Source organism: Salvelinus fontinalis, chromosome 34 (genome assembly GCF_029448725.1).
Source record: "Salvelinus fontinalis isolate EN_2023a chromosome 34, ASM2944872v1, whole genome shotgun sequence".
Classification (NCBI taxonomy): Eukaryota; Metazoa; Chordata; class Actinopteri; order Salmoniformes; family Salmonidae; genus Salvelinus; species Salvelinus fontinalis.
In genome coordinates, this window is record NC_074698.1 from 21875212 (window position 1) to 21890595 (window position 15384).

At 43.3% G+C, this 15384-nt stretch overlaps 1 protein-coding gene across 1 annotated transcript; it reads right to left on the reverse strand.

The window, feature by feature from the left end:
• Nucleotides 1–468: 468 nt before the first annotated feature.
• Nucleotides 469–6131, reverse strand: LOC129833500 (ectonucleotide pyrophosphatase/phosphodiesterase family member 7-like). Its single transcript, XM_055898148.1, has 6 exons — nucleotides 5423–6131; nucleotides 4795–4940; nucleotides 3921–4553; nucleotides 2280–2508; nucleotides 1940–2063; nucleotides 469–1096 (listed from the first exon to the last, which is right to left on the reverse strand). The coding sequence occupies exons 1-6, from the start codon at nucleotides 5667–5669 to the stop codon at nucleotides 1042–1044; spliced, it is 1434 nt and encodes a 477-aa protein (XP_055754123.1). The 5' UTR covers nucleotides 5670–6131; the 3' UTR covers nucleotides 469–1041.
• Between the last annotated feature and the right edge of the window lie 9253 nt (nucleotides 6132–15384).

The following is a 15384-nucleotide window of genomic DNA, read 5'->3' on the forward strand; positions in this document are numbered from 1 at the left end:
ATTCTGCAGCATGACAACGACCCCGAACACACAGTTCTTAACGAATTTCACTATCTTCAGCGTGAAGGAGTCCTGGAAGTGATGGTATGGCCCCCACAGAGCCCTGATCTCAACATCGAGTCTATCTGGGATTACATGAAGTGCGAGAAGCACCTGAGGCTGCCTAAATCCACAGAACTGTGGTTAGTTCTCCAAGACGTTTGGGCCAACCTACCTGCCAAGTTCCTTCAAACTGTCTGCAATTGTACCTAGAAGAATTTATGCTGTTTTCAAGAGAAAGGGTGGTCACACCAAATATTATTTTGATGCAGATTTTTCTTCTCTTCAGTCACTTTGCATTTTGTTAATTGATAAATATAAATGAACATGTATATTTTTGAAAGCATTCTTGACAGCATTTTTTTCACACCTGCCTAAAACTTTGGAACAGTGTTAATGTACAGGATTTTTCCCCCTAACAAAGGACCTATTCAGACTCTTGAAAGGAATTTCCATTCCTTTATTTATATAACTTATTTATACAGAAACCTATAGGTTCACTGCACTCACTCACTGCCATCCAGAACAAAACCACAAACAATTATTTTGTTAGTTGACAGGATTTTGAAAAATATTACTTGTTTAATTATAAATCCATTTCTGATTTCCAACTTTCATATAATGCATGTCTGCACTGATGTCAGAGTATACAATTTGTCACTTTTTGAACTGGTTTTGTCCAGTGACTTAGTTTCAGATAATGTGTTCTTTTACTGTAGCTGTAGTCTACTGATCTCATCAGTGTATCATGGCACCAATCATTGTTTAGAGAATACATCCTTTTAGAAAATGTCTAAAGCATAAGTTGTCCCAGGTGGCATGGTGACTGTAGGGGCTTACATTCGCAAGGAAAAAACCTCTCCGATCAGTCTGCAGGGTATCAGTCTCAACATGGAGGGGATGCTAGTCTGTGATAAGGTGGTTTTTAGGGAGTATGTCCAAAATATCAAAAGTAGTGACGTCCCTTTGTTTATCCATTTCAGAGTTCACTTGGGGTGCAGTTTAAAGGGCAGTCTGAGTCACTTCCTTTCCCCCTGGAAGCACTGACTTCTCAGAGCTGAAACATAGTAAAAAATGATGTGTTCTGAATAATTGGGAAGAAGTTATGTTGACACAGGGTTATCATAGTTCTCTAAAATGTACATTTCACATTCAGTGTGAGGACTAAACCAATGACATGTTTAAATCATTAAAACCCAAACATTAATGTTTACAGAATTTAAAACTTTATGTAGCTTATCTGCACCATGTTATCCAACTAGGCCTCTGCAGAGTCAGTATCCCGCTGACTACAATCAGCAACAGGACGTGAACAGATTGAGATCAATCCGGAGCTCAGCCAGCATGCCAAACAAACGTCTGTCCCTAATTGACAGCCCATATCTACCCTGACCATCAAGTGTATTAACAGACAGAGCACTTGACTTGTTGTTTTTATTTTTTACCCCTGACAGATTGTTTCCACCGTTTGACTCGTTCAGTTTGTTTACCTGTCTCTAGGAACGACACCTTTAACTATAGAAAGCTTCCAATCAGTCCATTATTGTCTTGAGTTATGGCAGAGGAAGAAACCGTGACAGAAGCTGAGAGACTGACGGAATCCAACATTGGCAGTAAACAAAAGAAATTAAGCATTTAAAGCAAAGTTGTTTGCAACTCTATGTACTTGCCAGTGGGCAAATATCCTCCTGCTTGTTTATTTTAATACTGTATGTTTGAGGTATCAGTTGCCCTTTAACCATTAGTAGAATGAAACATACCTGTGGTTAGTCAATTTCTATATTTTTCTTTTTTTACATGCTTAGGTACATTGTACACATTTCTATATATCAGATTGTGCAGGCAAGTATTCACATTATCCAATTCCCATTGATTTGTATAAATATTCAGACATACATACCTTCTATCATTATTCTCCTTCTTGAATGCATTAAACGACACAACCGCTATGAAGACCACAACAAGAAACCCAGCCACTGCTGCCAATCCAACAAAGATATTTGATTTTATGTCCTGACGGAGGTCTGAAATACGAGACGTAATGCAAATGTAATGTCATTTGATTTGTGTACATGGATGTCAATGACAGACATGATTAATCTCATTTCTATTCAATTTTGTAATTTGTTGCATATTGGTACATTCTATATACATTGCGTTAGACAATAGATTACTTTGGCTGTGTAATGAAGGAGCGGGTGTAATACACTTTTTGGGTCATTAGCCTGATATAAACTTACCCTCTGTGGCAGAGACCAGCATGTGTTTTGTGGCATCCAGGTGGCCATCATTGGGATCAGGCTTGATGCCCAGTATGTGACACATCAAGGGATATATGTTCACTGTCTCAAAGGGGCCCACCTCCAGGTTCTTTTGGAATGCCGGCCCCACAGCCCTGAAGAAGGGCTTCATGTCCATTTCTTCGTTGTCAAAGCCATGCTCCCCCGCGTTGAACTGCACTGGGAGGAACTGTAGAGACAAAGAACCAAGAAGAGTCAGGGTGATCAAATCTGTAGGAGTCCATTTAGAGTAGGAGAGGTGAATGATCAGAATGTTGCAATTCATATTGATCATCATAATGGGAAGCCTGAAGTCCAACTTGTCTTTCTATGATGTACTCTCAACTGGACAGCAGAGGGAGATGTTGACCAACTGAAGGAAAGGGTTGCTTGAGTAACCATTACATCTGCTCAGTGCTTATAAGAACAGAAACGGGCGAATTTCCCTGTTCTCCATTATTAGACGCATACTGTTAAAATGACTGTTAATCAGGTTAAGAGGGAATCCTTTCATAAACTAAGGAGGCCTAAACATCACATAGTTCCTTTGGTCATTCAGGACAACTACTTTGATCATGGAATGGATATTACGATGGATTGTATGAACAGCAAGCGATACAGTTATACGGACACTTTAAAAAAAAATCTTCACTTTGTTCACAGAAAATACACTGATATATTTAGATACACAGGGAGAAGGTAGGCTAATTACCATAGATATTATGTAACCCTTCTCTGAACATGCATAACATTTGCTTTGATAAAACTGAGAGGAGAATCTTTTGAAATGTCTAAATAAAGGGTCCGTAAACAGAAGATAACACAAGAGGGTCAAATACGCCGAACTTATGTATTTTGATAATCTGAAGACTGAAGATCAACTGAACTCCACCACATACCCTCACTGGAACCAGATTTAATGATTTAGTATCACTCAATGGAGTGATGTAGCACTTTCAGTGGTGAAGTTGCAGGCAGCAGGGTTGAGCCAAATGTAAATGCTATTGTTGAATTTTGTGGCATGAATATCTTCATGAAGCATTAGAGAGCTCTGCATGCCATCAACCAAACCTGCATTATCCTGGGAAGGTGGTAATGCACTTGATTCAAATTGTGATGTATTAAGATTAGAGTTGAATTCCTTATTTCCGGTCTAAAAGATTCCATTTTCTCCATCGCTACAAACCAAATTCACTTGGTAATTCCTTCAATATTTGTAGTCCATTGAAATATGGCATGTTATCAGAAATCACATAATGCATGCATGAGGTTGTGCCATACGGTACTGTACATTATAGAAGTTATAAAATATTCTAGATGCCTAAAGATATACTGTATATGGTTATTTTTAAACCAGCTTCTTTGCTCATACTATGTTCACTGAGGCCAATCCTCTAATCAGTAATTCACATTAAAGCATGGAATTGGAAAGTCTACAACAATATGCATGTTTAGTCTCACAAAAGCAAAAGTATGCCTTCATTTCACTTTTTGTGTGCATAAAATTGGTTCTGTGCGTGACGGAAACCCTTAAAAAAACGTCTTCATTTGTTTAAGCGAACTACTATTACTAAATACTATAGAGACATGCTATGAACCCACCCCGTTAATGACATATCCAGGGTCAGAGAAGAGAATGATGGGTAGGATGCGGTTGTTATTAGCAAAGTGAAGGCGCTTGGGCATCTCCTCCTTCTTGAAGACATGAAGGTGAGGGTGCGCCCCCTTCAGGGCGTTGTAGACCTTATCCAGCATGCCCTTCTTGGGAAGCAGCATCCCAGAGGGCCCAAAGTCCACCAGGTGAAAGGCTATATCTCTGAAGGAGAATCCGGGGATCCTGGAAAGGGTGATCTCCTTCACCAAGCCGTTGCGGTACACATTGCTCATCCCATGGTCAGCGGTGATGATGATGTTGAGACTATCAGCAAGTCCGTTTTGTTCAGCCAAGCTGCGGATGTAGCCCACTGTTCTGTCCACCTGCTTGACCATCTCCCTCCGCTCAGGGGAATCAGGCCCGTATTTGTGGCCTGTGCCATCAGGCTCCCCAAAATACAGTGACACAAAGTCCAGGTCCATCTCACTGAACCAGGTGCCCATCACCTTCTCTACGTTCTCTTGCCATTTTGTCTCGTTTTTGTAGTCATAAAACCGTGGTTCCACTTCCTTCACTGTTTGCGTCTCTCCCTGGTAGGTGGATTGCGTGCCAGGAAAGTGAAGAGAGCCAGCCCTCAGACCCTGAATAGACAAAATGGGGATGAAGAGAGGTGTCACGCACACACACACACACACACACACCGTCTTACACACACACAGTCTTACAAACAAAACTCACACACACCGTACATACACATATGCACAGACATTTAAATGACTACCCAGACTATTTGCATTGACATAACATTTGATTTGATTTGTATTAATGTAAAGCAAATGCAGGAATGATTTAAGATGAAGGTGCATCTTAAATCATTCTGACCTGTCTCTGGGCTGTGATCCAGATGGGTAGAGTGCCGTTGTCCCACCACTCATTCTTAAACTGGGTAGCATAGTAAGGCAGTTTCTCACTGGTGGTGATGTTGAACCACATGTTGTGGATCACCCCATGGTTTTCAATGTAGCGCCCTGAAAAGAGTCACTGTCAATCTTTCAATATTCAGTCTGCCACATTCACATGACAAATTCTATCAACTTTATAGCCTGTGAGTGCCATGGCGCTTCTTGGACAAGGTCTTACGACCGACACTGGAGATTAAAGGAATTTAATTTCAAGGAAGTTAAATTTCTTTTAAACTGGCACTGATGATTCAAGAGTCAAAAATAAGAATTTCTGTCAAGGAAAATAGAAATTCCTCCTTCAGCCTTCCCAACATAATCATCTTACTCAACTCTGAAAGCTGCTGGACCCTGGGACATTGAATTACAGTTAATTCCTTTTTTCCAGTCATATTCACAATTCTTATAAACTAAACTGGGAATGACTTGTGATCCAATAATTGGAGAAAAAAAAGGACCACCATGACATGAACATGAACCTCCACAGAATCACTGCTCTCTTGGAGCCTGTAGAAAAGGGTTGTGCCTGGGTATCGATCTACAGTAGGTACCTGTTAGGAGGGTGAAATGTGTGGGACTGGTGATGGTGAGGTAAGGTGGGGTCACATATCTGGCCTTGACCCCGTCTTTGGCCATTGTGTCCAGATTCGGCGTGTCCACATCGCGGTCGTAGTCCCACCTGAAGCCATCGAAGGAGACGAGCAGTACTTTATGCTGGCCTTTGGTGCTGTATCTATCCAGCGGTACACCTGAAGAGGACGCGGCCAACAGGAGGCAGAGACTCACTGTCCACAACATAGTGGGTACGACACAGAGCTGAGTCTGTCACTTTACTCCGATCCTTGGGTATGCAGGCTGTTGCTATACGGTTAAAGCCCTAAAGCCCCTCCTCTTCCCATTACACCTGAGCACATTTCCCTTCCCTGTGCCAGCAGCATGTGATCAAAGTTTCATCTTAGCTGATCATATAGTATCTAGTTGATAAGATGGATGTTTGCTCAGCACATTTATGCATGGTGCTTGATTATGCTTTTATGTACTGTGTAATTACCATCCAATGTTTGTTCCTGTGCTTCTATAGGAACTCTCTTTTATTGTGATTGCAAGATATTAAATCAGTTCCAGAATGTTGTAAACAAGACTGTCCGCTTGGCTGTTATGTTCATGGACTTTGTCTGCCAGTCCGTTAATCCATTTTGTCTGCCCGTCTGTCTGTCCGTTTGTCCATCCGTCTTTCTGAGTTTCTAGTGAATAATTGACAAAGGGGAATGACACGAATGGATTTCACCTTGAGTGTGGATGGTACATGATCGATCTGACGCCTAGAAAATTGAGAAGAAAATGAGAGGATGTACCTCTTCATCAGTGAACTCCAGTCTCTAGGGAAACTGTAACCTGATAGTATTTACTATTTAGTTTAGTATTTTATTTGCATCCCCGTTAGCTACTGCTAAAGCAGTGGCTACACTTCCTGGAGTCCAAACAAAACGTAAAACATGACATAATACATAACCTTAATAGACAAGAACAGCACAAGGACAGAACTATCCTAATCTAATAGCAACCTTGAATCCTGATATCCTGATCGCACAGAACTAGGGTGTATACTAAGTAGCTGGTTTGAGGAGTTAGCCACGTAACTTTCTAGGGCAATGAATGCTTCAGAACCTTCCTTCTCTGGGGAGTCTAATGCTGAGTTTAGATGGTACGAGGTAGACAGCAAATGTCATTGTTTTCAATGAGAGCACGACGTTAAATGCTGTCCCTCGTCTAAACGCAGCATAACTTGGGCTAATGCTGCGTTTAGACAGGGTACGCAAAAACCGTCATACCCGTCGGCATAGCGGGACAAGAAAGCAAGAAAGATGCTGACGGCAGAAGCAAGCCAGCACGACGGTATGCGTTGCTACGATGATTTCACTAAACAGACAGTTAGAAAACAAAGCTACGGCAGACTGCAAAAGTCTGAACTTTGGCGGCAAGTCCCGTCTACCGTGGCGGCTGACGACATTCACCGCCAGGCTCAGCGGTATTTACCGTCATGCTCTCATTGAAAACAATGACATTTGGTTTGCCATCTTCCATGTAAACCTCGGCATAACTCAGTTAATCCTGAATGAAGAGTCTGAGTCGCTAGTTGAGGACCAATGAAATCAGATTGCCACCCTCTTGCAAACATTGCGTAATTATTACCTTCATTTGAGGATGACGACCTATTCAATATTTTATTTATAATAAAAAAATTGTGTTCAAAAAGTTATATTAAAATACCTATGACATTACATATTTATTAAGGACAGCATGCATTTGAAAGTTCACAAGCAGTAAAACTATTGTATGACGTTGTACAATTATTTTATTATTTTAAGTGTAACGTCCTGACCAGAGTTATTATGTGTTTTGCTTGTTTAGTGTTGGTCAGGACGTGAGCTGGGTGGGAATTCTATGTTGTGTGTCTAGTTTGTCTGTTTCTATGTCCAGCCTAATATGGTTCTCAATCAGAGGCAGATGGTAGTCGCTGTCCCTGATTGAGAATCATATATAGGAGGCTTGTTTTGTGTTGGGATTTTGTGGGTGTTTGTTTCCTGTCTCTGTGGTTGTCTGCACCAGATAGGTCTGTCTCGGTTTTTGCACATTTTGTTATTTTGTATGTTGTTTGTAGTGTTTCACTTGTTCTTTTATCAAACATGTTGAAACTAGCCGCGCTGCACTTTGGTCCTCTCCTTCACCTATGGAAGAAAGCCGTTACAAGAAGTGGGGAAAAAGATGCTGTGTGCATTGATATGCACACCAATGCACATCAAATCAAATGTTATTGGTCACATACACATATTTAGCGGATGTTATTGCGGGTGTAGCGAAATGCTTGTGTTCCTAGCTCCAACAGTGCAGTAGTATCTAACAGTTCACAACAATACACACTCATCTAAAAGTAAAAGAATGGAATTAAGAAATATATAAATATTAGGACGAGCAATGTCGGAGTGGCATTGACTAAAAGTTTGCCCCCAGTGATGCGTTGTGCAGACCTCACCACCCTCTGGAGAACCCTGCGGTTGCGGGCGGTGCTGTTGCCGTACTAGGCGGTGATACTGCCAGACAGTATGCTCTCAGTTGTGTATTTGTAAAAGTTTGTGAGGGTCTTAGGGGCCAAGACAAATTTCTTCAGTCTCCTGAGGTTAAAGAGGCGCTGTTGCGCCTTCTTCACCACACTGTCTGTGTGGGTGGACCATTTCAGATTGTCAGTGATGTGTACGCCGAGGAACTTGAAGCTTTTCACCTTCTGCACTGCTGTCCCGTCGATGTGGATAGGGGAGTGCTCCCTCTGCCGTTTCCTGAAGTCCACGATCAGCTCCTTCATTTTGTTGATGTTGAGGGAGAGGTTATTTTCTTGGCACCACTCCGCCAGGGCCCTCACCTCCTCCCTGTATGCTGTCTCATCATTGTTGGTAATCAAGCTCACTACTATTGTGTCCTCTGCAAACTTGATGATTGAGTTGGAGGCGTGCGTGGCCACGCAGTTATGGGTGAACAGGGAGTACAGGAGAGGGCTGAGCACGCACCCTTGTGGGGTCCCTGTGTTGAGGATCAGCAAAGTGGAGATGTTGTGTCCTACCTTCACCTCCTGGCGGCCGCCCGTCAGGAAGTCCAGGACGCAGTTGCACAGGGTGGGTTTCAGGCCCAGGGCCCCAAGCTTAATGATGAGCTTGGAGGGTAGGTACTATGGTGTTGAAGGCTGAGCTATAGTCAATGAACAGCATTCTTACATAGGTATTCCTCTTGTCCAGATGGGATAGGGCAGTGTGCAGTGCGATGGCGATTGCATCATCTGTGGATCTGTTGGAGCGGAATGCAAATTGAAGTGGGTCTAAGGGGTCAGGTAAGCACTTCATGATGTCAAAAGTGAGTGCTACTTCAGTTACCTTTGCTTTTTTGGGTGGACATCTTGAAGCAAGTGGGAACAGCAGACTGGGATAGGGAGAGATTGAATATGTCAGAAGACGGCATTAACGATAGGTAATAAATATTGGCTGTGGCCTCTGTCTTTCTAGCGCTTTACTTAAAATCATGTACCCTTCTAGACACTGTAATGTGTATCACTCACTGGTTTATGATGCTACTTTATCAATGTCGATCAAATTCCCTGACAAGCTAGCACTTCAAATGGGTTCTTTCTTTTGTCCTTGGCGGGAGTTCAAGGGAAATATCTAATCTTCACGGAGATAAGGGATAACATTCATCAGCTCTCATTTACCTCATTCATATTCAGTAGCTGTTTCGTATTAACTCCATCCCTAGTCCAACGTCAGCAAGATTTGGTGGAGCATTTAGGACTGTTGAGACCAAGGGAGACTCTCAGATCTCTGCCATGAGAACTTTATCAAAAAACCCACACACTGAACTTCAGGGGCAGGGAAACCTTATGTGACCCTCACAATTCTGTTTATATTTTCCACAGGGAATTTCTATTTTTGTATCTTGTGGAAAAGTTGATTATTTGTCTTTAGCACTCCCTGCTGCCCATATAATACTATCGCACCACATAGAGATTACAACTAAGGATACAATCACACTAAACAATACAGTGAAACTCTCTCAAGTTGTATGGATCTTATTTTCAGTCTGTCCACCCATCTGGTAGTTGGTTCTCTCTGTCTTCTACGAGAGATACAGTAAACATTACATGTTATTGATTGAAACATTCCATTAGATTAAATGTGTTGTCATGAACTGACTTTGTTCAGTCTTTAACTGAACAATTTCCCCTGGGTTTCATTTCCAAGTACTCATCGATAAGGTTTAAATGAATAGCATGCTGTTTGTTTGAGCATGCACTGTTTGGTGGCTGATAAACATGGGGTCAAGTACAGGCCAATGGTCAGAGAGCCCACTCGCTGTGTTTTGAATTGTAAGTAAACAGACATTTGATGCATGAATAGCCCTCTATCAGGTTACACACAAATAAGCATTTAGCTCAGTATCCACTGTGCAAGACTGGGGGCCACTACTATAATTGTGTTTATGGTTAATTCTGTTGAGATTGCATGTCACATTCATATAGCTCATGCTGATACAATGTCAAATGTGGTCTCTGTATTGTAAACAATAGATTCATCACTTGTATGTTTTTGCATCTTGGATATTATTATGGTTTGGAACAGGGGAGGTAGTGATGCTGAATGTAGGCTTTTTGCCCACTGACATAGCTCAGTTAGTTCTCATACGTATTCCTCCCTGCCGGCATTGCTCAGCAACAGAGCCAGCATAGCAGACCCCCTCCCTGCCTCTCCTCCCTCTCCCTTGTCGATGTTTGGCACTATCTGATGGGGTGTGATCCAGAGTGGGCCAGGCCCGCAGCAGCTGACAGCCTCTCTCATGGTGTTGTCATGTCAAGGGGAGGCTTTGTTAAAATGTTTTTAAAAATCTCCAGAGGAGCCCCCACTGAAACAGAAAAATGGCAGAGGTGGTAAAGAGAGAGGACTCTTTCACACCTGTCAAACACCCTGGCCATAACAGAGGGCCGCTGTTGTTGCTCAGCTGTTGGGAGGCCTTACACTCGGGTACCTACAGTAACAGTACAGACTCACCATGGCCAGTTAACTGCCAATGACAGCACGTTGCTCAGGGCAGTGCCCAAGGCTAAAGTTCAGGAGGATGCTCGCACTCGAGGACTAGTCGCTCGGCTTTGATTTAATGTTTCATGCACGTTCCACGTCCCACTCTGCCCGGGCTCTCGGCTGCTATTACTGTATTACTGTAATGTTACCGTTGTAAGGGTTGAAAGTACATGTCAGCACCTCATCAATCTGAATATATGCCCAAACTACAAGGCTATGACCTTCACTGTATGGCTATGCCATTGCATTGCATTAGCTGTTTGCTTGTTGTCAGTGCTTCATGACACTGATTTGATAACAATGAGATGAACATTTAAGGAAGGCCACATTCTGTTTGCCCTGAGCAGCGTTGTGCAGACCAGCAGTATATTGAGTTAGGATGGAACGATTCATCTGAGGACTGATGACCATTTCTTAGATAAAGATGTACTGTGGATGCATTTCTACTCATTGTGCTGGTAATGTTTCACATTAGATTTCTTCATTATTCTCTAAACGTCATTCTTCGAACTGTATATCTGACATTGCCTGTACTTTGTGTTGCTATATGGGATATTATTAGCTTGTTATTTGTCCGTAGTGTATTAGCTTTGGAGAAGAATACACTAACACTTTTGTGGTTACTACATGATTCCATATGTGTTATTTCATAGTTTTGATGTCTTCACTATTATTCTACAATGTAGAAAGTAGTAAAAATAAAGAAAAACCCTTGAATGAGTAGGTTTTCTAAAACTTTTGACTGGTAGTTTATGTGTCATATCAGTATGTGTTCTACATGCACAGCTTCTGCCTTGGATGCTTAAGTAACAGGCCTGATGTAAGAGTGAGTGAGGTGTATGTGAGCTAGCAGCAGAGGGGAGGCGAGGCATTTGGAGGCAACAGCCAGGGCTGATTTGCAGCTCCATTCCAGCGTGTGGGCCCTTTCAGGCTCTCCTGCCTGTAACAGGTTGACGTGATAAACTCTCCAGCAGCAGCAGCAGCTCTAGTCAGATGTGGCATGGTACCCCCCCCCCACCCACCCCCTCCCTGTGCTCCTCAATTCTCGGCCTGGTGGCTCTCTGTGGCACTGGGTGGCTCCAGCGCTCTGGATTTACACCTTCACAAGGAAGTAATTGATTTCTTTAATTTGTTTCAAGAGAAGCCGTTGTCAGCTGACCAGGCAGCCATTTTTCAAGCCACTTTAATTAAATGCCAGGTCTTTAGGTGTGATATGAAATTCGTTTGGCTCCTCTGATCTTCTACTCCACAGACAATTCATTAACATTTCTTATGTGCCTTTATGTTTTACACAAAGCTTCAAAAAGGAGCTCAACTGTGACATTTTGGTTTCTGTACCATATATTTAATCATTTCTTTACGTGCATTTAGACTGCAAAGATAAAGTGTGTCTGTTCCACATAAGATAAAGCAGCCTCTGTAAGAGTCTCAGTCTGAAAAGGAATTCAGAGAAAGAATTACCTGAAATATCCATCCAGGAACACTTAAAGTTGTATATCATTGTTTTAGTATTATTGTAGAAGGTATTAAAATATGCCTTAAGCTGTAGTACAACATTGACCATGTTATTATATGTGTGACCACTGCTAATTCCTGGCTTTATTGACCTAAATAAAATGCTCATACTCATAGAAGATAACTTGTCTTGCTGCATTTAGCGGTTCAAACCATTCTAAATGATTACAAGCTGGTTTATAGTTCATAGTTCTGTTTCATTTCCGCCTCAAATGTTTTGTGTTTCTCTAAGCCTGTACTGAATATTACATTTGTCTGTTGAGTGATGCTATATGAGACAGGACAGCTGACGATAATTATCTGGTAACCGGGAGATAGTCTTTTCTCGCCCACAGAACAGGGTTGCATACACACCTCCATCCCCATAATATCCTGCCTGCCTGCTCCCCACTTGTTCTGACTCAGAGCTCCTCCATAATGCTCCTCTCCACAGATCCTCTCACAATGGCGCTCTCTCCCTCTCATGGAGATTCACAGCAGCTGCCTCCTCCTGCCTGCCTCCCACTGCCCATCCACACTGCACTCCCCAGCTTCAAAGAGGAGCAAACATGCTGAGACTCATAAAAACAAAAAGGGAAACCTGCTCCAGGATACGACATTACCTCTCTGTAAGAGTTCTGGGTGAAACATTCCTTAAAATATTTTTTTTTTACACAAACGAGCTGGGATGGGAATTTCAGCTTGTGAAACAAGCAAGGCCAGGATTTCACAGGGGATTTTTTGAAAAAGGTTTGAGCATGAAATGGCAGAGGACGCGTCGTAAACGGTACATTAAAAGGAGTCCCAGATCAATTTCCCCAGCCAAATGCTGCATTACAGGAGTCATTTTGACAAAGTAGCCGTGTGATTATTTTGTATTTCCATTTGAAAGCAATTAGCTAGTGGCTGGGTCTTTCCCTTGAGTTTCTGTGGCTGAATGTAAGGAATGACTCAAGATAATTGCTGTGAAATGAACAGAGCGCGAAGTGAAGGGAAGCAGCAAAACGTCAGTGTTCCCTCTCCACGGAAACGCCCTCTGCCTTTGTCGGTGCACCAGAAAATTAGGCAGCAAGTGATAACAGAGCTTGAATGAGTAAACGCCGGGGCCGAGTGATATTTACTCCATTCCAGGCTATTACAGAAATTGAGTGTTTCCCTGGGTCTCACGCTGTGCCGCCAGAGTGGCTGAGTACAGGAGGAGGAGGTTTGACACACATGGCAGCGCTGCAGCCTCCGCTGCTATGAAGGAAAAGCAAGTTGAACAGCAAAACAACAACGTTTGTATAACAGCACGCACTCCATCCAAACACATGAAGTAGCTTAACTTAGCCGCAGGTTGGCACTATGTCCGTTCACTGAACCCTGAAAGGACACAAAGAAGTTTGAAGAAATGGGAAGGGACTGACCTGGTGTTTTCCCCCTTGTCTAATGTATCTTAGCCAGAAGCTGCCTCCTCAGCCCCTGCACTAATTACTGGCTTGCGCAGCTGTCCCTTGGTATGCCTTTCATGCCTCTCTTAATTATGTCAGCCAGGAGAGAATGTGATTGTTATTGTCATTACTCTCCTTAGTAATTAAGCATCTATTGACTTCATCCAACATTCAGTCGGTTTCATTAGGCCTGAGGTCTGGAGATATGGATTAGTCTCTCCCAGCATCCCACAGCCAGGCAGGCAGGCATAGCCGTGGGCACCACCACACAGCATAGCCTTCCACTGGGTGGTTGAGGTCTACAGACGAGGAAGAAGAGGAGGAGGAAGAGGAGTTGAACTGTGGCTTTTCTCCCCCCTGTGACAGGGACAACCTTCAGCCCGCACTCAGCATGGAGGTGGTGAACGAGGGGAATCTCCCTCGCCTTGACGCTGTGTCTCGTCAGTGACGCTGCAGCAGTGACTGGCTCTCCCGGAGGTGGCATGGCAGCCATGGAGAATACTTAGGCAGGAATGTCAAGAATCTGCTAAATCCTCAACCAGAGGTGGATGTGGATGTTGACCGACAGGAGAGAAGGGTGAGCGGTGGCATGGGGGAGAAAAATATGACTTGAAACACCAGGGATTCCCTCCCATAGGAGAAGTGGCAGAAGAGGGTAGAATAATAGCCTCGGGGTGGGGGTTCAATAATCGTCCAGGAGTGACAAGGAGCCAAAAGCAATTCCTAACTGAGAACTAATCCCCACTTTTTGCGGGGCGAGGAGAGAGGGAGATAAGCTTGGAGGTTAATGCAGAGGCAGCTCTCCACTGTCCTCCTCGGTGACAGCCCCTGACAGGCGGACCCTAGCAGCACGGCTTGTTTATGTTAATGTCGGCGGCCAAGCAAGCTCCCACGCTGCGCTCCACGAATAGAGACGTCAGAGGCTCGTAAGAGTGACACGGCAACCTCTCACTGGTGCACCCAGAAACTGTCTCCACAGTCGGGGACACGCTAGGGCTCTATCAGTCAACCATGATTCACCATTTTCTTCTGTGCACTTGATATGAACAACAGCCACAGTTTGCTTTCGAGGGCGCCATGCTAAACTGTCATGCCCTTTCTTTTCACGAACCTCAGAAACGATGAAAATACAGTTTGAAAGTACAGTATGCTCAGTATCCTGATGTGTATTTTTCAAAACGTTCTGCACAGTTAGAGAAATTATGCTCTTATTTTCGGCCCAGTTTATGAAACAGGAACACATACAGTATTTCACACATTCTACTGTAAGTTTGTTGTTAGATAACATATGGTATCTTTAAAGATGATGGGATGATTCATGAAGACCCTCCTGCCAGTTTGTAATTCGTCAATAACAACAATATGACTGCCCATCCTCTATGTTCTTATCTCCATGTTCATCTTGTTGATACTCTGGGCTATCTTCCTCATCATCAGCCCTGTCTCTAACTGATGAATGGGTCTGCCTCTCTGACCTGGAGTCCCCTTGTTTGTTTCAGTGTGATGTAGGGGCTGACCTGTGGAGGTGACGCCCAGATTAGGCGGGAGTCAGGTGGGGACGTGGAAACAGATGAGGGGTCAGAGGCGTGTGAGAGATGCCTCTCCCCTGGCTTCTCTTTTGGGTCTCCTTCACCCCGCCGCGTACAACCTGCGCCAGCCTTTCATTCTAATCTGATGATAATGATATTTGCTCAGGACGACCTCTGCGTGCACAGTGTAATTACCCCTCCAGGTCTCTATGATCTCGTCTATTGGAAATCGATGGGCCATAAGAGGACCCCATCAGAGCTTATTATTATCACTGCTTGGTTTTCGTTACAACACGATCAGATTTAATATGTTGTGTAGTTTTTATGTCATGTTTTTTTCATCAGCTGGGGTGGTTAAGCAGGTGTCTGGCCACTGTCAGAACAACATCCCCCAAAAACCTCAGTATGATGCAACGCTTTGTTGCTTACCCTTCACTTCACA